The sequence below is a fragment of the Seriola dumerili genome, unplaced genomic scaffold (assembly GCF_002260705.1).
Source record: "Seriola dumerili isolate Sdu_G_001 unplaced genomic scaffold, Sdu_1.0 BDQW01000493.1, whole genome shotgun sequence".
Taxonomy (NCBI): Eukaryota; Metazoa; Chordata; class Actinopteri; order Carangiformes; family Carangidae; genus Seriola; species Seriola dumerili.
In genome coordinates this window covers 445380-470649 of record NW_019174748.1, presented here as the reverse complement: position 1 = coordinate 470649, position 25270 = coordinate 445380, and the positions used below count along the sequence as shown (strand labels likewise).

General features: G+C 44.3%; 1 protein-coding gene across 1 annotated transcript in view; it reads right to left on the bottom strand.

Moving 5' to 3' along the window:
- Positions 1-25009, bottom strand: part of magix (MAGI family member, X-linked) — a 38870-nt gene extending 13861 nt beyond the window's left edge. Inside the window, exons 1-17 of the mRNA XM_022763901.1 lie at positions 24967-25009; positions 14000-14051; positions 13676-13913; positions 12816-12932; positions 12415-12534; positions 11086-11259; positions 10926-10977; positions 10764-10865; positions 10179-10249; positions 9084-9251; positions 7256-7425; positions 7019-7118; positions 6198-6366; positions 5373-6009; positions 4428-4491; positions 4053-4271; positions 3671-3952 (exon numbers count right to left, since the gene is read on the bottom strand). Coding sequence (XP_022619622.1) covers positions 3671-3952; positions 4053-4271; positions 4428-4491; positions 5373-6009; positions 6198-6366; positions 7019-7118; positions 7256-7425; positions 9084-9251; positions 10179-10249; positions 10764-10865; positions 10926-10977; positions 11086-11259; positions 12415-12534; positions 12816-12932; positions 13676-13913; positions 14000-14041 — 2725 coding nt within the window. The 5' untranslated portion in view covers positions 14042-14051; positions 24967-25009. The remainder of the gene's footprint in view (positions 1-3670; positions 3953-4052; positions 4272-4427; positions 4492-5372; positions 6010-6197; positions 6367-7018; positions 7119-7255; positions 7426-9083; positions 9252-10178; positions 10250-10763; positions 10866-10925; positions 10978-11085; positions 11260-12414; positions 12535-12815; positions 12933-13675; positions 13914-13999; positions 14052-24966) is intronic.
- Between the last annotated feature and the right edge of the window lie 261 nt (positions 25010-25270).

The following is a 25270-nucleotide window of genomic DNA, read 5'->3' as shown; positions in this document are numbered from 1 at the left end:
CGTCTTCAGTCAGAACCAATGAGCTAAGAGTTGAGAAACAGAGACACTAACATAGTGATGGTTTGAGTCTAATTATGAGGCTTTATGATGATAAGAAAAATATATTTAATTCATAAAAATTCAAACAAAACTTTATAACAGACAACCTTAATATGAACTAAAACAGTTCAGGTCTTAAACCCAGAGCTGGATTCACACAGAGAAACAGTCACAATGAAATTGATCACTAAATAAGATCATATTGGTTTATTTTGTTTGAGTGTGACTCAAATATCATGTTTTTTGGTGAAATACTCCTTTACTCTTGAACACAGAGCAGCTGTGTAGGTCTGTATGAGAGCCCAGAAACACTGAGTGTCACAGTGAAACCAGCTGGTACTGCACACACACGCACACACACGCACATACAACGCACACACACGCACATACATCGCACACACACGCACACACATAATTGCAGTTGGTTTCAATGAGGTGAAAATATTTCAGACATTCCTGAGAGCTGATAACGACTGAGGAGGAGGAAAGGAGGAAAGAAGGGAAGAAGGGAGGAAGGAGGAGGCAGAGGAATAAACAGGAGGAGACAGATAGGAAAGGAGGGAGAAAGAGAATATATTAAGAGGCTTCACATACTGGAGATAAGAGGGTCCACATGTAATGCCAGACATAATAAACCCTCCTGGTCAGTGGGGTACAGGGATGCCTGTTGTGTCTCTGAGCCAATCAGAGCAGAGTTTATGACTCTTACCTGTTTCTGTTGACACAATGTCAATCAGTGTAGAAATAGTTAGTCAGGACGTTTTGTATATGTGTGATATCTTGACCTTGTTTTTATTTTTTAAAAGGAAATGGTCAGATGAACTCATTCATTAATTAAGGAGCCTGCTTTCTTTGTTTTAAACGATCTTTGAAAAACCTTGAATCGTGATTAATAAATGTGTACATAAATGATCAAACAGTGTTTGTCAGCCCACTGGTTACTAGTGTTAGCCTTGCGTGTCTCTATAGGGAGCTGTGTGAAGTCTGATAAGTAACCTTAGGTGATATCACTTGAGTCTGAACATCCTCATGCGTGATACAAACAGAACAAGAACCAGCTGTGAAAACATGTCTCCAGTGAAACCAGTGCAGACTTTGACCAAACCAGGATCCATGAGCCACATGTTGGACTCAGAGTCATTATTACAACATCCTCAGATATTCAGCATCACTTACTGAGGCTGCAGGAGCCCCAGATAATCTACAGCTGAACTTCAGCAGGACGACTGTGGAGCCCGTCCTCCACCTTCAAACACATTATTCATATATTAAACCAATCTTCACTGTGGAGTTAGTTGATCCACAGACAATCCTGCAGCTTCAACTCACATGAACACACACCAACCGCTCTTCACATGGACAGGAGACACTTCACAAAGTCCACACACACACACACACACACACACACACAACACACTCACACTCAGTGACTTACGTTTGGAGTCCTTGACAGTTTTCAGAGCTGACTGCAGCCGCTCCAACATGATGAACTGAAACACCACAAACAACTGCACGTCCTGTCTGTCCTCCTGTCTTTCTCTCTCTGTCCTCCTGTCTCTCTCTGTCTCTCTCTCTGTCCTCCTGTCTCTCTCTGTCTCTCTATCTGTCTCTCTCTCTCTGTCTCTCTTACTCTGTATCTCTCTGTCTCCCTGTCCTCCTGTCTCTCTCTTTGTCTCTCTCTCTGTCTCTCTCTCTCTCTCTCTCTCTGTCTTCTGTGAGGCAGGTTGTGCCTCTAGTAGCGGACGAGCGAGACTGAGTCTGAGCTGTAGAGAGAGAGAGAGAGACAGCTGGGAGTGGGGGTGTGGCTAAAAGAGCAGATAGTGGTGGGCGGGAGCTAAGAGTAACACGGGGGGGGGGTAACAGTAGAGATTATAGTTTCTGTCTCAGAGCTGTGAACCTCCGTGTTCTTCCAGCTGAATGAGGCTGAATCACTGAACAAACAGGAGCTCAGGTGCTGCTGTAATCATGTGAACACAGTCACTGCAGTCAGCTGCAGACCCACACCAGCAGAGTGCTGCCCGCGCCCCCCAGAGGCTGCAGTATTCATTACAGCTGCTGTATGAACAGAAAACATCCTGATCACTGACCTGTTCATCAAAGCTGAACATACACTGATTTTTAACAGGCTGGCTGCCGGGGGAGGGGCCTGCTGCTGGGGGAGGGGCCTGCCAGCCTGCAGGAGTCCTCAGAGTCTCACCTGCGGTCCGGCAGTAACTTTTTCAAAACGTCAAGGTTGAACGAATCTGAACAATTACGTAATTTGTATGAACTAATTTATATGCAACTCATACAGTGTAGTGAAACTTCCCTGGGGGGCTGCAGCAGCAGGTGAGTCCTCATTCTTGTTTGGGGGGGGGGGGGGATCCCAACAGTCTCAACCATTTTTATAATGAACAATCTCAACATATGTTAACAACTGAGCAGCTGTAACGCCTCCTTCTCTCTTTCTTTCTTATATCCCATTTTCCACACTTATTTCTCTGTCATCGTCTCTCCAGCGATTGGCTGAGCTGCGTCCTGTGACCAGAGCCGTAAAGGCTGGAAAAGCTGCGACAGTTAAAGTAGAAACATTCCCTTAAAATTGAATAATTCTCAGTGATAGCTATAGGTAATAGGTCCAAGTCTGGACTGGATGATGTCTGGGTCCAGATCTGGACCGCAGTCCGCCTTTTAATGACCTCTGATCTACACTGAAGAAACCAGAGATGTGCAAGTTCAAATAAAAACTGAGGGTGGTGCCAGAGGAAAGATTGTGGTGTCACTAATCTAAAGGGTTAATTCTGCTATACGGCTAAACTGTTACTGCAGCTGCTAACTGCTCACTCACTGTGTATTACTGCTGCTAAATGCTGCTCCTGTTTGCATTACAGTCGCTGAATCTACCAGCAATCACTGCTGCTCAGAGGTTCTTCCTGCTAACTGCTGCAGTAAACAGGAGTTAACTTCCACCACAGCCGCTAAACTGATTTATTACTGTGTGGCTCAGGAGGCAGAGCGGGTCAACCACTAATCAGAAGGCCGGTGGTTCGACCCCCAGCTCCTCCAGTCCACATGTAGAAGTGTCCTTGGGTGAGATACTGAACCTGAAATTGCTTCTGATGGCTGCTCCATCAGCATACAAGTGTGTGTGTATGAACATGTGAGTGGATGGGTGAATGTGGCTGGTATTGTAAAGCAAACAATATAAGACGAGAAAAGCACTCTACAAATCCGGCCCATTTCTTTACCATTCAACAATAGTGACGCCTCTAAGTATTCTGCAGCTGTTCTTGTTGCCTCCAGATGCTGCTGTTATTGTTGTTGTTGGTAAAAGTTAGCTTGCTGCTGCTAAACTCAAGAGTTTCAGAGTGGTAAAATGATCCATCACTCAGCTGATCACTGGTTTTGCCAATGATTATTGGTACAACTACACAGTACAGTAAAGTTAACATTTGTACTACATTAGAAGTTCTATCAAACCAAACTTGTAAACTTTTAGTTCGCTCCCACTTCCTGCCAACAACTTTATAACTGTGTGTGTCTCCTTGAGCTCTAACAAAAACACGTGTGTCACATACACCTGTAAAACCTTTAGTGTAACAGTGACTCTGCATCAACAGTCGAGGGCTCAGGCTGATTCTCTGGGACTCACCGCCATTGGTCACTTCCTGAGAGGCGATGACGAATCCAAAGCCTTCACCCGGCCGCCTCCTGAGCTCCACCTCCACTGCCTTCCCCCCTCCCCTCCCATCCTTGGCGACTGCTCCCAGGGCTCCTCCCCCTCTGTTTGGAGGAGGCCCACCGGCGCTCTCCTCCACCCCCAGCAGATCACGTGGCTCTAACGTCAGAGTCACGGGAACCGAATCCAGGAAGCTGGTGCTCTGGATGAGGGCCGAGGGCGGGGGCCCGTTAGGTGTCTGGGCAGGAGGGGCCCCTGGAAAACAAAGAGGAATCAGACTGATAGAAGAAGGGACAAGGGAGACTCGATCCTGCCTTGCTCAGCGGCACACAGCACCAGGCAGGACAGGACTTACCTTGGTGGGTCCCTGAGGCCAGTGGGTGGCCCTCCTGGGGACTCTCAAGGGCCAAGCCAGCCTGGCTGAGCGGGGGAACGCCCCCCACCAAGGCACCCGTGGATGAGGAAGGCAAGTCAGCTGACGTGGGGGGGTGGGAGGAAGTGGGGGTGGCCCCGCTGTGAGGGGAGGGGAGGGGCTTGTAGATGTTGGGGGTGACGACCGGAGAGGAGGCAGGACCTGGGGGAGGAAGAGGCGACAGTTATGATTCACAAAGACAGGAACAGCACTCATGATGGAGGCGGGCTGATAATCAAACAGTAACACTCAGTAATGAAGGGGGGGTCAGGGGTCAGGGGTCAGGGGTCAGGGGTTAGGGTTCAGGTTGAGAAGTACCTCCTCTGTAGACCAGCAGCACCACCTCTCCCTGTTTGGTGTGATCCTGCAGGACTCTCTGGACCTGAAGGAGGAAACACTCAGGGTTATTATTTCTAATGGGTTTTAACAGAGACTTAAATTAGTCCCAAATACTGTTTCAGAAGGTTTTCCATCCTGATGTGAGGGCGAGGAGCTCAGAGATCTGAGAGTCCTTATCAGGAGGAACCAGCTTAGGAGGGTTCAGGCCAGCTACACTACAAGTCCCAGCATACCTGGCAGCATGCCGCGAGTAACCTGGAGACCTAAGTATAAATTCTTAGGGTCTGGTCAAAGAGTAAGAAGTTATGTCATTTCAATAAAACTACCTCCATCAGTGGATTCACACACTGAGGTGAAGTCAGTTTGTTTCAGATGCATTCAAACTTCACCATTAACCAATCAGAGAGCCCATTTCATATAAGACAGGATCCATGGTACAAACACATTTCCTCTTATATCCTGTTCAGTGATCAGGCAGTGTCTCCTGTGGTTAGCAAACCAGGTGGCTTAGCTAGGACCAACATGTTACTGCCTACTTAGCATGTTAGCATGTACCTCACCCTCCACATCATCGAGTTTCTTCCAGGATAATGTCAGAGTGGCTGTCCACCTGCTGAAGCTCAGGAGAAGCTGCTGATGCAACAGGACAATGACCCTAAACATCAAAATAAATCCACCCTCTGGAGTCATCCAGTCAGAGCCCAGACCTGGATCCAGTGGAGATGCTGAGGACTGAGCTGAAGAGAGCTGATCACACCAGACATCTGAGCTGAAGCAGCTCTATAAGGAAGAATGGTCCAAACTTCCTCCTGATCAGCAGCTACTGGAGGAGCGGGTTTCAGAGGAGGTTTAACCTCTTATTAAATCCAAGGTTCACTTCCTGTTACCAGCAGCACTGTGAAGGTTTAAGTGTTAATGTTTTACCTGGGAGAAGCTGAGGCTCTGGACGTCTGCTCCGTTGATCTTCACTATAGCGTCGCCTGGCTGCAGGGAGGGGCACTGCCTTCGATCCCAGACCCGCCTCACTACTGCCAGCTGACCCCCTTGGCCCCCCGCCATCACACTGAACCCCAACCCCCCACCCTCACAGCGTCCAAGGGCCACCGGCACAAGCTCCCCACCAGGGCCTGACGCTGGCGACCCTGCCCCAAGGGGGAGCACTAGTCCTGGGTTTCCTCGGGAAGCTGGGGAGGGCGCTTGGTGACTGGCTGGACACCCATTAAAACCGCAGGGTGGGATGTCTCTAGGTGGGGTTAGGGCGAGGGAGGTCTGGGGCATCGGCGGGCGCTGCACAGGAGCTCCAGGAGGTGTGGAGGAAGGGGGGGGGTTGTTAGCGCTGGTGGGGCTCGTGGAGTTCTGGTGGAGGCCCGTCTCCGGCTGAGACAGGGGCAGTTTGGACAGAGTGTGGGAGGACGAGGATGTGATGGGGAGTGTGGAGGAGGATATGGGCAGCGTGGACGTAGACAGATCGCTCTCTGAGGACTTGGAGCTCTGATGGTGGAGGAGGGAGGAGGAGGAGAGGGCGGGGAGAGTGCTGCTGTTGTAGCGAATCAGGGAAGACCTGGGAGGAGGAGGCGGAGGAGGAGACAGGAATCATGTTTTAGATATAGTATAGTATAATATACTATACACACACACACACACACACACACACACACACACACACACACACACAGACACACACCTTTCTATAACTTCCTGTTCTGTAACATCACTACTTCTGCCATTGTGGCTAACGCTAACACTGACCTGCGAGTTCCAGCGTTAGACAGACCGCCATCAGAGTCACTGTGATTGGCTGCTGTCCTGTCTGGTGGGGGCGGTGGACCCAGTGGTTCAGAGGAAGTGGGGGTTGGTGGGCCTGTCAGCCCGTTTGTCATTGGCTGAGCAGCGTATGAGGGCGGGGTTTGGCCTAGTCCTGGATTTGAGAGTGAAGAAGATAGAAATTATTATTAACTGATTAATATTTATCAGTGACATGTATTGACAGATGATCAGTGGATTGATAGATATATCAATTACAGGTTATAGTTATAGATTATAGAGAGCTGAGGTGAAACCAGAACTTCCAGGTTCTGTTCCTGAACTCAAACCTCTTTCACCTCGTTCTCACAGTGAGTCGTGGCTCGGGTCACACGCTTAAAGACTGAAGTTTTTATAAAAAATATATTTAATTTAGTTGTTTATTCGATATTTATGTTTTTAGCTGCCTTTAAAAAAACTCAATTTCCCATCAGCCCGAGATTTTCATAAGATAAATATCACGGCTCCACAGAAGAGGAAAGTCCATGAGAGAGTGGAGTGTCTGTGGTGAGTTCAGGTACCTGTACTAACAGTGGGACTGTAGAGGACTGAACTGAACTGTGGAAACAGTGGAGTTGATTTCTCGGAGAATGTGGACAAACTGATTAAATTAGACTGAGTTACAGAAGCTAGAGGAACAGGAGAGAGACAGGAAGTGATATCATGACTTTGACTAGCTTTGCTCTCTAACTCTAACACTTTTATTGGTTTCCTCTGTGTTTTTAACTTCAGTCTTAGACGTCTGTGAATTGGAGACGGGGAGCAACCTGGCATGCTGCCGTTGGTGTCCAGCGTGCAGCTGTAGGTGAGGTGTGTCAGGCCTCGGTTCAGGGTGGGGGGGTTGGAGGGCTCGCTGGGGGTCTGCGGCTGTTGGAGGAGTTGGAAAAAAGGTTAGTGATTTATTCAAGTTTACATGTCTCTGTTTATGCAAACAGTGGTGATGACACTAAAATATCTAGTCCAGTCTCTTCCAGTGATCCCTCACAGTGCAGTTGGGACCTTACCGTCTCCAGACTCTGTTTGGGACACCCGTCAGGGTTGTAGAGCATCGGGTATCCTCTCCTCAGCACCACGTCCACACTCTGACCCATCGGCACCGACTTCAGCATCTCCACCACCTCTTTATGAGAGCGACCCAGCATGCAGCTGTCGTTGATGTAGACCAGGATGTCGGCTGCAGGACCACAGACCAGGAGACCAGGTTAGTATATCTCAATCTGACATGAGCAGGTAACATGGAGGAGACCTGCTGCACCTTCAAGTCAAACTGAAGTTTAAATCTGTTTGTTCCAGAGATCAGTGGAGAACTCGCTGGTGTTTGTTTGTATTTATTAAAAGTTACTTTATTTTTCTGCAGTGACACTTATCTCTGCAGGAGGTCTGGATCTTTGGGATCTTTGGTCAGTTGTTGGTCCGTCTGTAAGATCAGCACTCGTGTGTTAGTTCCTCTGTGTGGTGATCACAGTGAACCTACTTCATGCTGAGGTTACAGGTTTGTCAATATCTGGACTCATGATGAGGAGACAGCTAACATTTGCTAGCCCCCCTCCTCTCTATAATGCAGGATGAACCCCCCCAGTCCACACTTTACATTCCTCCAGTCTGCAGATTCAGGACTATAAAGTAAAGGTGGACCTGGTTTGGGAGGATGTGTCCCTCCTGCTACTGCAGCCGCAAATAAACGACCTCACTGAATACTACAGACTGATGTGTGTCTACACTGTGTGTGTGTGTCCATGTTAGTGGCACACACAGAGGCAATGACCTGGTCTTCTGCATTAAATGGTCATAAATAGTGATCTCATCTTCATCTGAGACACAAGACAAACTCAATGTGTTTCTGTTGATGTTGGAACTGAGTGGTTCACTGACTGTTTCCAGCCTCCATTGTTTTATATATTTCCTATGTGAGACATGAAAGCAAATTTGTCAGTGAGATATCAAAGACTATTCATCTATGTTTACTTCCTGCTGAAACTTTTCCACTATTCAATAGTTTTTTTGTTTTTTTTTTCTTCTATTTTCTTTCAGTTATTTTAATGTTTTACTCTGCTGTTGAACAGTGTCTGGAGATTTCTGCTGAAACTCTCCACTTTCCCAGGAGATTTCATAAACGCTGTGTGTGTGTTACATTCCTGACTACTTACCCTCAGTGCACGTGAGCAGGTCTGACAGTACGGGAGAGAAAGTACACTGTGTGTGTCGGACAGATTAAAGAGAGTGTGTGTGTGTGTGTGTGTGTGTGTGTGTGTGTGTGTGTGTGTGTGTGTGTGTGTGTGTATGTATGGGTGGATTAGTTGTAGATCATGAGATTGTGTCCCTGAGAGAAATAAAGAGCTGAGAACCAAACAGAAACATAATCCTCCAGAGAGTGACGAGGTCTCAGTCGGTTTCTAACTGGAGCTTCAGACTGAGAGCAGTGAACCAGCAGCCTTCGTCGTCATGGTAAAAATAATGAACAGGTTTAAGGTCACGGTGAAAGGATCATCAGTGATAATCATTGGCTGCAGCTTTACCTAGCAGGATGTTGATGGGCTGTACACCTGTGTTCACACTGGTACACCTGAGTACTCCTTGTAGTACTTATGGTACTAGCACAGGTAACAGTGGTAGTAGTATCAGCAGTATTGATAGTAGTAGCATACTACAGTAGTTGTGGTACTTCACTAGTCTCTATAGTGACTGGATCATCAGCGGGATGAGTTGTAGTACCTGCAGGTCTCCACTGTAAGTCTCTCTGAGTCTGTCTCAGTGACGTCAGTACTAACAGAAGTACTTTCAGTAGTATAGCAGTATTAGCAGGGGTACCAGTAGTATGAACAGTATCAGTACCTGTATTGAGAGCAGGTGGTCCTCCAGGTGTGACACTGTAAACCTGGAGAAACTCTCTGGGTCGACTTCCTCCAACAATGTTGAAGCCGAAACCTCGAGGACCCTTAGAGAGTCGAGTGTGAATGGAGTATCCCTTCAACTGACTGGGCTGCTCCGTGAACTCTGGGACTGAGACAGAGGACAGGAAGTGAGAGGACAGGAAGTGAGAGGACAGGAAGTGAGAGGACAGGAAGGCACAGTAAAGAAAATCAGGAGAGGACAAGAGAACAACAAAGGATAGGATAAAGATCAGGAGAGATCAGTAGAGGACAAAAGAGATCAGTAGAGATTGGTAGAGGGCAGTAGCGGACAGTGGAGATCAGTAGAGAACAGTAGAGGACAATAGAGGACAGTGGAGATCAGTAGTGGGAAGTAAAGGTCAGTGGAGGGGAAGCAGAGATCAGTAGAGATCAGTATAAGACAATTGAGAACAGTAAAAGACAATACAGATTAGTAGTGGGAAGTAGAGGACAGGAGACGACAGGAGAGATCAGTAGAGGGCAACAGCAGAGATCAGTAGAGGACAGTAGAGGACAGTAGAGATCAGTAGAGGACAGTAGAGGACAGTAGAGGACAGTAGAGGACAGTAGAGATCAGTAGAGGACAGTAGAGATCAGTAGAGGACAATAGAGATCAGTAGAGGACAGTAGAGGACAGTAGAGATCAGTAGAGGACAGTGTGGGCGCATCTTTGACGAATCATGGGGTGAAAATGAACAAATGAACAAAGGCTCAGATCTCCTGAATCAAAGCGATGTCATGCAGACAGACACTAGAGTAGAGGATGAGTAGAATACAGTAGAACCAGTCTGTGAGTCTGTGCTGCCCTCTGCTGGCTGCCGCTGTCAAAATAAAAGTCCCCACAAACTTCCAACAGAAAAAAAATACAGATATGAAACACTGGGAACTATACAATTATAATCTGATCATTATTATCTGATTGTTATAATCTGATAATTATATTTTTATATTTATAATCTCATTGTTGTCACATTATAACAATAATAATAATCAATCAATCAATAGGTCAATCATTCAGACAGGCAGTTAGACTTACGCTCTGTACAGGAAGTCGTTTCTTTGTTCTGAGTTCGAGGATCCAGCCAGCTGGTCGTCTTTGAGTTATGACTGACAGAGAGACACATCATCATCATCATCATCATCATCATCATCATCATCATCATCATCATCATCATCATCATCATCATCATCATCATCAGTCAGAATGAATGCTGGGTAATATAGGAACACTGAAACTGATCAGAAGTTAAATTCAGTCTTCTCTCTTCCTGGTTTGGCTGGTTTGTTTGTTTTTAAATCTCTGCTTTTATAAACACAGTGATGATGTCACAGCATCAGTTTTCATGATATTATCTGACTTTGCAAGTAAAGAAAAAACTGAATTAACTGAAAACTAAGGAGGTGTGGTTCAGATAATTAGGCATTTTAATGATTAAATCCTTCGTGTCGACCAGATCCCAGTGAAAAAACATTAAAGTTTAGGTCACTAAACACCGAAGTGTCCACTGCTCACATAAATATATTTCCCCAACTTTCAGAATGAAACAGTATAATTCAGCTGAAATAAAAATCTGATTATTGATGTTTTAATTGATAAATGATCACTGATAGAGACACTGACTCGATGTAGTACGGCTCTCCTGAATCACTGTAGGCCAGCTCCCAGTTTTCAGGCAGTGGACCTCCTGCTCCTCCTCCTCCTCCTACTCCTACTCCTCTTCCTCTCCCCAATCCTCTTCCTCCTCCTCCATTCTCCAGTCCCTCCCGACTCCCCACCGCCGACTCCCATGATTTGCTGAGAGGCAGGATGGTGGGCGGGGCTCCGGCTGAACCTGCTGATAGAGAGACACAGTGTGTGTGTGTGTGTGTGTGTGTGTGTGTGTGTGTGTGTGTGTGTGTGTGTGTGTGTTTGTCTGTCCAGTATAAACTCTGTCTGTCTCTACCTGACAGTCCACTGTCCTCCTCACTGTTGTCCCCCTCCTCTACAGCTTTCTCCAGGTTGCTCAGAGACTTGCTCCTCGTCCTGAAGTTCCTCAGCAGGTTTCGATGCTCCTGGTACGTGATTGGTGGACTCTCTGGACCGATGTGGACGGGGCGGGGCGTCCCGTAGTAGTTCCCTGTGATTGGACAAAAATGACCAGGTAAACAGTGCTCGGATTGGTCAGAAACAACAGTGACACCTGATGCTCAGGTAACGACAGCACACTGCTCGATTAAAGATTAAAAACACACACTGTTTTATTTATACCTTTAAACCTCTGTAACTATGGCAACAATGATAAACAAGCTGGACATACATGTAGATCTGAAGCAACATGTAAAAAGGTGCTTACTGTGAAATAATTGTTGTAGAAAAAAATAGATACAAAAAATTGCAAAAGCAAATATAATAAATAAAGAGAGAAGAAAATGAAATAAAAAAATTAAAAGTAAAATTATATTACTAAATAAAAAATATAGAAATAAAGTCCATAATGATCAAATGATGTAGTATTTGTACTTAAATGAAGCAATTTCCTGACTGTTGTGTGAACTGATTTGATTGTTTTCAACAGTTTATTATTGAGGAAACAAATTTAACAAGGTTTATAAATGAAATATTTTATCAATAAAATCTGATACTTTATGTATATGCTCAGATCTAAAATCAATAAAAGTTGAACAGAGCTGAAGAAAAACCACAAAGTCTGTGACGCGTCACTTCATTTAGTGTGAACACAGATATTTATGTGTGAATTCAGTTTCTATTTTAGTCTCATTAATCCCATCAGATTAATACTGGGGGGGCAGAGAGACAGACAGACACAGTGGGTTAAAGAGAGATGTAGGACAGAGTGAAGCAGGTTTGGTGTTTGAGGTTTGAAGGATTAGAGACAGAAAATCCTCTTTCCTCCAAAACACTGTTAAAAATTCAATGTCACTCCACGCTGTACAAAATAACACACACACACACACACACACACACACACACACACAGACACACACACACACACACACACCTGCCTCCCTCAGAATCAAGACTATGTATGTATGTATGTATGTATGTATATATATACACATACATACATTATAGAGTAAATTCGATAATCAATTTATAGAAAATAATTAGCAGAATGAATAACAATAACCTCCCAACACTAAAACATCACCCCACACTGTGGCAAATACATTTATTCCACACTCTAAAACAGTTTGGTGTTATTAATGTGTTATATATATATATATAATAACGGCCTCTACTGTTTTGTTGTGGGTGCGTTTGTTTTTTGTACCTTTGAACTTGCCGCTCTCCAGCAGAGCTCCAGACTCCTCCAGAGAGAAAAACTCCTCAATGGACACAAAGTTGTAGTCCACACCTGAGATCTCCCCGTCCCGAGGCTGCCTGGTCGTACCTGCAGGGGGTGGTGCACTGTGATGTCATCACACAGGTTAACACAGGTGTGTAACTCGTGTCTTCATTGATTTGTGCTGGAGACTTTAAAGTTTCCATAAAAGTGAAACAAACTTTTTGAAGAAAACAGAAGATGTGAAGAATGTGGAGGAAAAATCCTCGTCTCTGATTGGCTTCTCTGTTATTTATTATTCTTATTATATATATATGTATGTGTGTCTGTGTTTGTGCACGTGTGTTTGTGTGTGTGTGTGTGTGCGTGCGCGTGTGTGTGTGTCGTACAGGGAACAGCGCGCAGGTACAGGTTCTCTCTGATGAGCTGCTGCAGCTGACTGTCCATGGAGCCTGGAGTGAAACACTTGCTGAGGTACAACCTGAGGTCCTTACAGAGGGAAGAGCCTGAGACACAGACAGGATGTGATGTCACAGTGATGTCACCAAGTACACTGAGGTACTTTTACTTCACTTGAATATTAACACTTTATTCTACTTTATAATTCTGACAGCTGCATCATTAGTTACTTTAAACATTCAGATTTTTTTTAAACAGGTATGTATATATATATATATATATATATATACACACACACACACACACACACATATGATAAGTTCATGAAATACAAAACAAAACCTTTGAAACTCAGCATCTACTAGAAAAAAACATTGATTGATCACTTTTGTAAAATTTACTCTGTGAAATTTACGTGTAAGTAATTATTGTTTTTTAAGTTTCCTCAGATGTGAACGTAAAGTAAAATACCATCAAAACATAAATTTATCAAACTTAACATGTGAGGAGGAAACACTTTATTTTACTGGTCCTGTATTTTCCGGGAAACTTTCCTCATATTTTTTTCTAAGAATTGCTGCTGTTGATGAGTCAGACATGTCCTCAAGAGTCCGACACAGTTTGATGTTAATTATAAGGAATATATTTTAAGGAAATTAAACTAAGGAATGATGAAAAACAGTTTCATGAACAGACATCAGGATCCATCAGAGACAGAAACAAAGCTTTGTTTCCTTTCTGGAAAACATCCTGGTGTTGAAAGTTTCAGGAGATGAAAAGGAAAGTTTCCAGGAAAAACACAGGACCTGTAAAATAAAGTGTGACCTGTGAGAACAACCTAAGCTCTGACCTGGTGAGACCGTCTTGATTCTGATTGGATGAGGACAGGAGTTGAGGACTCCTCTGACGTCACCGAGGGTCATCCCTAACACGGGCGTCCCCCCGATCTCCAAGATGATGTCGCCCACCGTGGCCCCGCCCCCGGGGGCTGCCGTGACAAACGGGAACTCGCCGTAGTCGGCCCCGCCCCCGATGGCCAGACCCAGCTCTCCTGAGCCCCCCCCCAGCGGGACGAAGCTCTCCTGCACCTGGAGACAACAGGTGGAGACTCATCAGTTTAATCTTCACAGACTCAGTCAGAGAATCTCCTCAGTCCAGGTGAACATGTCGTTACCTTGGAGCGCCAGTGCAGCTTCTTCACCGTCGCTTTAGACATGGCGGCCGAGCTGCAGACAGGAAACAGGAGGAGACAGGTGAAAGGTAAAGAGTTGGCTTAACAACACACCTGCTGTTCACACACACAACTTTAATGTTCAACTGACTCATGAATTTAACTGTTCCCTTCATCTCTGCTGAGCAAAGTCTGATTATTGTATCACATTCACACCTGTAAACACCTGTAAACACCTGTTCACACCTATGAACTGTTATGCACACCTGTGAGGTCCGGAGCTGTGTGAACACGTTTACACCTGGAAACACCTTTCAGACGACACATTTCTTTACCTCCCAGCTTACTCTTTTACCTCCTCCCTGACTAGGACACTTCTTGACTTCCTTGACTTGTTACTAGGAAGTGGCTTTCCCTCCTCAGGCCAGCACAGGGCATGATGGGAAACACCTGGCTCTCCACTGATCTAACAGCTGATTGGTTTAGATGTTGCATCATTAACATTAACATTAACATTAAGTGGTCTGATTCTGACACTCAGACTTCAGACAGCCTGTGGTCGTTCTACTTTACAATATGAACAATGATTCGTTTTAAACTTTCCTGTTACTTCTTTACATCCTTGATACCTAACTAGGAAGGATCTTTTCTCCCTTGCCTCCTCACTAGGATGCAGCTTTACCTTCTTGCTCCTTTAATAGGAAACATCTTTTCATTTTTGTTTCCTCATTAGGAACAAGCATTATCTCCTCACTACCTTACTTTCCTCCTTACATCCTTATCAGAGAGCTCTTTTACTTCCTCCCTATAACTAGGAAGCATCTTCACATCCTCACTACCTAAACACAGTTTTGTTGCCTCTTCACTGCATATCCTGCCCACCTACTTGCTTCCTAGGAAGCATATGTGCCTCCTTGGTAACTTAACAGGAATCTTTTCTAACCTCCTCACCACTGGACTGTGAAGCTTCTCTCTCAGACTGTAAGTGGTCTCCTCACAGTCATACCTGACACACCTGTTCTTAATCTACCTGGTTTTAATTTGTCTCTTAGCAACAGTAAAATGTTTAATCAGCAGAGAACTGTTTCCTGTTTCCTCTGAGCGTTTGGGATCAGTTCCTCCATCAACTCATCGACTCACTGCCTCAGTCTGAAAGAACAGCAGATGGTGTCAGACAGCAGGGAGCCACACACACACACACACACAAACACACACACACACACACACACACACACACACACACACACAGTCAAACATACACACAAGACCAAACACTGACACCATTTCATTTATACAATCATACCCACAGGGAAATACACACTTACTACACACACACACACACACACACACACACATACGCAGGCTGCTAGACATCGTACATTAAATATGGATGAGCATATGTGAAGGTGGGAGTTGGTGAAAAAATAAACAACAACGTCCCCAAGCAGCGATTTCAGACTTTTAACACAGGTTAGGAAGCTTCCTAGGAAGGAAGTGAGGTTCCTAGAAGTCTGAAGAAAGAAGATGACAGTGTTTGTCAAGAGGAGGTGTAGGAGGTGAAGGGTCATTACGTTGTGACTCTGTGGGTTGTGTGAATTTTGTAGAGATGGACAGAAGTGATGAGGTCACAAAGATCTGGCTCAGGGTGGGGTAAAGATGCTTCATAATCAGGTAGCATGGAGGCCTTTACAGTAAGGAAGCATCCTAGTAATTAAGTAACGAGCTAAAGAAGGATCCTAGGCAGATAGAGACAAGGTGAAGAAGTTCCCTAGGAAGGAAAGTGTGAAGTGTCTTTGTTAAGAAGCAAGGAGGTAAAGGAGGTAAAGAAGGTAATGAGGGGGTAAAGAAGGTAATGAGGAGGTAAAGATGTGTCCTAGTCATGTGCTGAGGTTGTAGTGTGTTGATGAATGGAGGCGGAGCCTGCGTGGCGTCTCTCAGTCGCAGAGAAGATGAGAGCAGTGATACTCGTCTCAGCGTGAGCTGCCATTTACACATGCAACACATTTGCACATTCAAAATAAGACTGGGAACATTCACTGATTCATGTACAGTATATCATTCAATACATGAATCCTACTGGCTGTACAGAGTGTGTGTGTGTGTGTGTGTGTGTGTGTGTGTGTGTGTGTGTGTGTGTCGTACCTGTGTGTGTTCAGCAGACATATCCAGAGTATCTCAGGGTTTCTCTCTCTCCTCTTTCTCTCGCTCTGTTTTTCTCTTACTCTTCCCCTTCACGCTCTCGCTCTGTGTCCCTCGCCCTCTCTCTCTCTCTCTTACTTTCACTCTGTGTCCCTCACCCTCTCTCGCCCTCTCTCTCTCTTTCTCTGATAAGGTGGTCAGAGTGCAAAGTGTGATGTAAGTCAGAGTGTGTTTAGGGAGTGGACTGTGTTACTCTCTTTATGTGCACTGTTTACAGGAATGTGTGTGTGTGTGTGTGTGTGTGTGTGTGTGTGTGTGTGCTTTGATCTATAGAAATTGATATTTATTGATATTTATGGTTGTTGTGACTCCTGACTAATTTCATTCTTTAGTTTTCTGTGTTTGTTTAATTAGTCTTTGTGTAAGAATAAAACTTCATATCAGTAAATTATAGTAAGAAAATCCATTTTACACATTAATGCATCAGTAATAATCATCAGATAATATCATATATAACAGTAAATCACTCTTTACGCTCAAGAATACTTTTACTTTGAATGTTGGATGTTGAAAGCAGGACTTTTACTTGTAATGGAGAATTTTTTACATAGTTGTACTTTTACTTCAGTAAAGTATCCGAATCCTTCTGAGGACGAGTCAGAGGAAACAAAGTGTCAGTGTGATGTTGAACTCAGACTTTATCAGCTGGTTTTATTAAAGTGAGTGAAATGTATTTTTCACTGCTGCTGACGGGATTATTTGTTTTGACTCAAGAGTAAAGAGCAGCCTGACCTGTGTTCGGTCGAATGAGACAGGTGTTTTATTCTGATGAGTTAAAACCTCGAGCTGAGAGAAATCATCACAGCACAGAAACTCCCAGCATGCCTTGTGTTATTAAAATGATTTGATGACAAATGTTGATTATATTCAGACAAGATGCATCTGACTGATGAGAGGTTTAAACCCACAGCTGATGTTTAAATGAATGTGAAGTTCACTGAGAGCAGAATATGAGCTTTGGCATCAGTTGGAAGAATAATTTTATTATATTGTTTTAATTTTGTATTATATAGTATTTCCTTTTTGTTTTTTAAATTTTCATTATATTGATGCTGATATTTCTCAGTAATAAGTCAATAATAATTTATTTTATATTTTCATTTCTAATTTTAAAATTTTTCTCTTAATTTGATTAATGAGTAAAATCTTCCTCCATATTTCAACAACTCAATGTATAAATCAATATCAAACGAGACACAACACCTGTCAAAATGTAGATGTTCAGAATCCTGAGTAGTCAGTGGTCGTTACTACATTTTTTCAGATGAGGTCTGACAGTCCTGTGTGGGATCTACTTTCCTTTTTGTGATAATATATTTATGCATGTTGGAGATGAGGAGTCGGATCAGGGTGAAATATTTACAGCTGAGTTGAGGATCTCAGACCTTTATTTTCACTTGGTTTACTCCGTTTGAATGTGTTTTATTATCAGTGTGTTCAAGTGTCAGAGCTGCTTTAGACTATAGAGTCTGAGCCTAAGATCTGCAGCCTCATTAGAGACACTGAAATGTCAGACTACACACACACACACACACACAGAGCAAGAGGATGAAAAATAGGTTACACACAGTTATACAGAAAAACAAAGTAAATGAGACCTCAGTGAAGCGAGAATCTCTGTATATGACTGACCTACATATGACCTGTGAATATAAATCTACTCACACCAACAACAACAACGACTGTCAGAAGCTGCAGAGTCGTAAAGTCTCACATTCATAATTTGTTCCATTAAATTAGTTCGTTTGCCTCCAACCTCCACTCACATTTATCTTATTTATGAACTGCAGCAGCAGAGACCAGGTTCACATCCAGAGACCAGGTTCACATCCAGAGACCAGGGGGGTATTCCAACAACGTTGCTAAGGAAATCTGCGCTTACTTGAAAGCGTTGTTAGAATTAACGTCAACTTTCACTTCAGGCCCGTTTCATTAAAACAATTCATGTCACAGAAAGAAGGGAAAACAAGAGCCGTCTTCTCCTCAGCAGCAGAGCAAACCCTGCTGATTAGTGTTGCCATCCGCTGCTTATAATATGTGAATAATGTAACGTCAAGTAAAACCAAACTAGTTATAGTTTAACAATGAGCAGTCGACTGACTAGGTCTGTGTGCTGTGAGAAAATACATGTATGCTCCCCTTCTTCAGGAACAAACCCTAGTTTCTGAACACGGACAAGACAAAAGTGATGCGAGTGCAGAAATACATTTGATGGAACTGTCTTTTGAGATTATGTTTCCAGCCGTTGGAAATTCATTGAAACACAGCTACATTAAGCTTTAGAGCTCACTTGCTATGGAGCAGGCTAGTTCAGCAGTATAAGTTACCTTGATTACTGAGCAGGGAGTCTTATAAGCTGCAGTAATGTCACAGATCTCTGACTTATATTAGCGAATCTTAACAAAATAAGCCAGGATTTTCCTTTATCTGCCTTGATGGAGTAGAGCCCTGTTCTCTGGATGTGAACCTGGGCCCTGTCCATGCAAAATCCAAACAGGCAGAATCAAAAAGAGAGTTCCGTCATGTGTCTTCTTGTGCTCGCATGACCCTTTGTTGTTGATGTTGTAACCATGACAACCAAGACTGTCTAATGTTGGGGAAGTACTTATTTTAACCCAAATCACCATCTTTTTGTAAACCTAACCAAGCCATTATTATAGTAACCATGGAGACAAAGGTAGATACGCCACTCTCGTTTTCAGGTGACAGCCCTATGCGTCGTATCAGAGGGTTGTTCAGGTCGGAGGACTGTTTGGGTCAGGACCACTGCGGTTGGACCACATGTGAACAGCATGGAGAAGATGGATTCTCACTTATTAGAAAACCAACTGTGTCACCAGGTTATCTGAACAGCACTGACTACATTTTATTCACTTTAAATCAACCACAACCATCTAGAAAACAGTCTCAGTGTAAAACCTGGACTAAGTGTTGAGTAGAGAGAGTGAGGCTGTTCACACAGACTGTACGCTGGTTTTTACTTTCTCTTATTGAGCTGGAGCAGAGAGGTTAAACCTCCATCAGACGGATCAGACACAGAAAGCATCACTGCACAGTCAATTATTTAAGACCATGTAAAAAAAAAAAGAAAAAAAAGAAAAGCAGAATATTTCTGAGGGTGGTTAAAAAGTTCTTTCATTGGGGAGTTTGGACTGATTTAACACTTTTCATTTTCCCAGGATTTACTCTAAAAAACAGTGAGGGTGATAGAAAACAGCCTGTACAGACTGTATCTGTCGTCTGTGTTTAACAGCTGATTTTTTACAGTGCGTCGTTGCCTCCTGCTCAGTGATGTGTCTCCGAGGAGACGACCTGTCAGGATCACACAGAGTCGACTGCAGACGAGCACCGTAACCCCGGGGCTCGTCTCTCTCATCTCGAGCTCATCACTCAGAACTCACAAACACAAAAACACAGACTCACTGTATCCTCTGGGAGTTGTAGTCTTTAGCGTCAAAGATCTGTAGTCTGCTACAAAACAGCTCAGAGCTGAGAGGAGTTAACGAGCGATGAATGAACAAAGAACGTTTAATCACCAAACGGAGTTCAGTCAGAGCTGCTGTTTCCGCCTGTCTCTACTGTCTGACCCAAACTAACCCAAATTAACTCTAACTAACCCAAACTAACTCAAATTAACTCTAACCCAAATTAACTCACCAACCCTTCATTTGACTGGTTCATCTGAGTCGTTGTCCTGCGCCTCAGGAAACAACAGGTTCATTTCAACATTAGTGAGAATATGATGGTAAAGAGGTTTGTCAGCACAACAGATAAACATTTACCCAACAACCCAGTCCTCTACACCCCAACATCTGTACACATCTGTGAAGATTAAACTACACATCAAAGTGTAAATAGAATCTGCAGATTAATTATTAATAATCAAGTCAGTTTAATAATATTTAACAACAACAAACACTGATCAAAGGTTCAATAAGATGATCGATGATTACGATCAAAGAAAAACAGTGTGTAGTGTGTGTACTGTGGACTGTATATTGTGTGTACTGTGTGTATTGTGTACTGCGTGTAGTGTGTATACTGTATATTGTGTGTACTGTGTGTAAATTGTATATTGTGTGTACTCTGTGTATTGTGTACTGTGTGTGTACTGCGTGTAGTGTGTATACTGTATATTGTATGTACTGTGTGTAGTGTGATTCAGTAATTAAACACTGAACTATTCTCTCCTCATGTTTCTGTGTTCAGACTCTGCTGCATCCAACCAGCAGGTCAGAGGTCAAAGGTCACTGACAGGAGAGGAACAAATCCTCCTTCCTGTGAGTGTGCAGCCATGATGAAGATGAGGATGAGGAGGAAGGACAGCTCAGTGACTGTGACGCTGACTGAGTCTGACAGCAGCTGTCGGTCTGAGTCTGGGAGAGTCTGCAGACACACAGCGAGCGTCCTCTGATGACATCATCACAGACAGGAGCCACTGATGATGTCATCAGCAGACAGATCAGCTGACGGGAGGAAACCAGTTCTGCTGAGTGAGGACTAAAACCAGTCAGACCCTGATCTACCTGGGGTCAAAGGTCAGTGCCCGGTCTCTGTTCTTTAAGGATAAAAAAGAGGCAAAGTAAATGAGAGTGGATGGAATCAGAGGTGAAACGGTGTTTTTGTTCAAATTTATAAAGTTCTTATTTTACAATCATTTTAATTCTTTAAAACAAAATAAATTCAGTGTGAAGGACAGAACAGAAAACAGAGAGAAGCAGGAAATGATTCTACTCACATCTACTTTGACATTTGTTTGAGCTCTATTAATTCACTGTCAATCAAACTCAACACTTCCTACAGATGTTTCATGTTCAAAGTCTACAAGTTGCATAATCCTGCCCGATCTAAGTAGGCTTTTAATGTGAAAAATCTGTCTGTTGTTTCCCAGCTAGAAGCTCCTCACATCAGCAGATGTTAGTTTGATAACTCGACAACATCTGGAATCTAACCTGCTCATTTATAAAATCTCCAGAAAAACAGCTGTAGGACAAAAACCTGAGGGAAACAGTAATCAGCTGATTGAGTCTGGATCAGAGCGATCCACATCAGCTGAGTCAGACTGCAGAGAGCGAAGCTGCTGACGGACCAGATTCACCTCAGCCCCCGAGTCTCTAACAGAGCTGTGATCACAGAGTAGACCCAGACCACCAGACCAGCTACTGATCACATCTACAATCAATATGAAATTGATCAATCAGAGTGATCAGAGCAGACTCCACGAAGGAGACTGGAGCAGAGCAGAGATTAGACAGATCCTCCTCACTGCAGACACAGTTCACTCTGTGATGTGCTGACTCTGAACAAACTATGTCCCCTCCTCCCTCTCCTCTTCCTCTACACTGTCATTTTTCATCCCTCTCGTCTTCTTCTCTGGTTTCCTCCTCTTTCCTCCCACACTTTGTGCTTTTAGATATCAGTTGTGTGTTGGAACATTTCTTAGGCTAGCTGTTTCCCTCTGCTTCCAGTCTCTATGCTAAGCTAAGCTAACCACATCCTGACTCTGGCTCTATCCTGAACACACACACACACACACACACACACACACACACACCCACACACACACACACACACACACACACACACACACACACACACAAACAAACAAACATCTGGCTCAAACAGAAAGAAACAGGAGAGTAAAGTGAACTGACACTAGGACTGGAGAGGACCAGACCAGGCCAGCCTGACCACCCAGTCATGTGGACAACACTGCGGAGACCAATGGAGGGAAGTCTGTCGAGATCCGCTGTGGTTCAGGTAAGACCTGCGTACTTCACTGGTGTTGAAGCCTGATATTATCTGGTTCAGCCTGAAGGCTCTGAAAGGTTAAGTCCACCTAAAACCAAAACCTGTCCAAGTGCCACCTGAACTGTGGTGCTAATAATCATTCATTGATAATCTATCAATGATAGAAACCAATCCATTTTAACTATATCAGCTGGTCTCTGTGGTTATTAGACAGTAATGACAGATGTCAGACAGGAAGTCCAGAGACTGGATCATCAGAGGTTAGGATTTGGGTTATACATTATCTGTGCAAAGTCAACCAGAAGATGAAATTTTAAAACATATGAATGAATAAATAGTGGGTTGCTTGGTTCATAATAATCTGATTGATTGATGATTTTCATGTTCACGATACTATGATACATACTCACTCTTTCTCAGCCCTGGACTCACTGGGGCTGAGCGGCTCCTTTATGCTATGCTAAACTAAGCTACGCTAAAATAAAGACATCCTGGAGATTAAGCTGATATCATCTTCACCTCAGTGTCTCATAGAGAATATGATGATGACCAGAATTCAGACTCAGAGCAGCTCTGACGTGTTTGTTCAGTTGTTGTCAGTGTTGACTTGTTCTTTCATTACATTCCTGTGTGAGTTTCTGTCGGCTCGTTTTGTGTGTGTGTGTGTGTGTGTGTGTGTGTGTGTGTGTGTGTGTGTTCACTAATCTGTCACCTGTTGGAACGCTGGCTAAATATTAACCTGAGGACAACACCTTCCTCCTCTGACCCTCACACACTTTTCTCCATCTGCACAACATGGTTTCACCTTAAACTCTTTTTTTCCCTGAAAGTCCATCAGACTGGCTTCAAAATAAAATTATTTCTTCACATAAACACTTCTGTTTACACTGACTTAGTCTCTGTGTTCTTATACCTGCATTATCCTAATCAGATGGAAATATTCTCCACCTGCTGTATCAGGTTCAGGTTCAGGATCTCTGGAACCTTTATGATCCTCATTGACAGTTTAGTTCAGCAGTTCTGCAGATGTTTGTAGTTTGTTTCCCAGATTCATGTGAAAACCAGAACACTCTACAACAGACTGTGTTAATTGACACTTACACTGAGACATCTGTTCTTTTTCTACACCGCAATACAACAATAATGTGATTCAGAGAATGTGTGCAGACTTGGTGACCTGAGCTTTAACAGCCCGCTCACTGATTTCTGTGCAGACATGACTGTAAGAACAGCAGCAGGTTCTGCAGGATTGTTTGCTTCTCTAGTAGCACACAGGCTAAAACATGTAAAGTCTGATCATTAACTAAAAGAAAAATTAAATACTAATGACAGAAGAAAGACTGACGACAGCTAGTCAACTCTTTCATCGCAGTTCACCTAAATTCCGCAAAACCAGAGAAGAAGAGTCTGGACACCAGAGAACAGCTCTTCATCTTCAACACCAGCTGCTCTTCAGTAACTCACCACCAACCGCTCCCTCACATTTATCAACACCTCTTCTGTCATTAACTGCATCATATAACAGTCTCATTGTCAAGTACCTGCAGTGTGTGTTGTGTTACTGTGGTAGAGAAGGAAGTGAGGATATACAATACATACACTACTGTCTTTAATGTAGCATCTATCACACCTGAGGAGGATGAGGAAGAGGAGGAGGAGGGGGAGGGGGAGGGGGTCCCTGCTCCAACACCAGCAGACTAAATATACAGAAATAACAAAACTACAATAATACACACCTTCAACCTCTCTCCAATAATATACCACATGACCTTCCCTTTCTATCTAGTAACAAACCCCCTCCTCTTCCAGGCATGGCTGAGTGCAGTTACTGCTTTGTTGTGACATCACAAAGTTACAGAAGTCCTGACACCTCATTTTAAGGCTCAGTTTCATCTCCTCTGTAATAAACTACCTACTCTGTAGTACACCACCTCCTCTGTAATAAACCACCTCCTCTGTAATAAACCACCTCCTCTGAAGTACACCACCTCTTCAGTAGTACACCGCCTCCTCTGTGGTACACCACCTCCGTCCTTCTCTCCTCTCCCTCCTGTTTATCCCTCACTGTCCCCACTCCTTCCTAGTGATACTCCTCCGAGAACAGCGCCTCCTCTCACTGCTTCAGTAGCTACATCATTTCTTCATATAACACATCTTTCTAAAAGAACACCTCCTTCCCTCTCACTGTCATTAAAAAAAACAACCTGCTCCTGAAACTCCTCAGTCAACAGAAAACCTGATACAACATCACAGCATCAGACTGAGTTGTAGAGTCTGCAGCGTGTTGTTGTTGAACTGTAGTGATGAACAATGAAGAGGTTATGTTCATGCATCAGTGGTGTTTACTACTGAAAACCACAGCATGCACCACCTCCTCTGTGGAGTAACACATCACCTCCTCTGTACAGTAACAGACCACCTCCTCTCCTCATCAGTGACCCACAGCTTCATACTGTAACCAGCTCCTCCTGTACACCTCCTCCTCTTACTCCTGCTGCCATTCATTATAAACGGTCAGGGCAGACAAAGAGCAGCTTCTATAGCGCAGATCCAGCTGCTGTCCACCGTGCAAACACACACACACACACACACACACACACACACACACACACACACACACACACACACACACACCACACACACACACAGTGTCACCTCCGTTCACACACTGATCCCAAAGCAGCTGGTAGACTAGTTTACAGTTGTGGTTTTACAGGGTGACAAATGAGACCTTCAGACACACACACACACACACACACACACACACACACACAAACACACACACACACGGTGGTGGTGGTGATGGAGGATGTGATGGACAGTCCGGCTCCTCAGCCCGGGCAGCAGGCGGCATGCCTCGGCTGTGAATGTGCTGACAGCGCCGTTTGTACCTGCAGGAGAAAAAACCGCTCCGACAAATAACCGGGTTTCTCGGTCAAAACGGCCGAGAACGCGCCCTGGCGCCTCGTGCTACGGAGACGGGAAAAAAAAACAAACCGGGACCCCGCTGTTTCCGTTACCTTCATTATTCCTGCCGTTTTCCTCCGGTTCTCTCTCTCAGCCCCGCGCGACGCGTCTTTTCTCCGCTCCGGTTAAAAATCCTCTCCGGGCTTTTAGCGTATTGATCGCTCCCTCGGTGCTGCTGCTGCTGCGAACGTGCGTGCGCGAGCGTGCGCGGCGATGATGCGCGTGCACGCGTGACAATGCGTGATGTCCACTGCAGGTAAAAATGCAAAGCGCTGAAAGGTGGAAGATCACACACACACTCAATGTAACGCTGAAACACGCGTGCGCATACGCGTGCGCGTGCATGCGTGTTTCAGT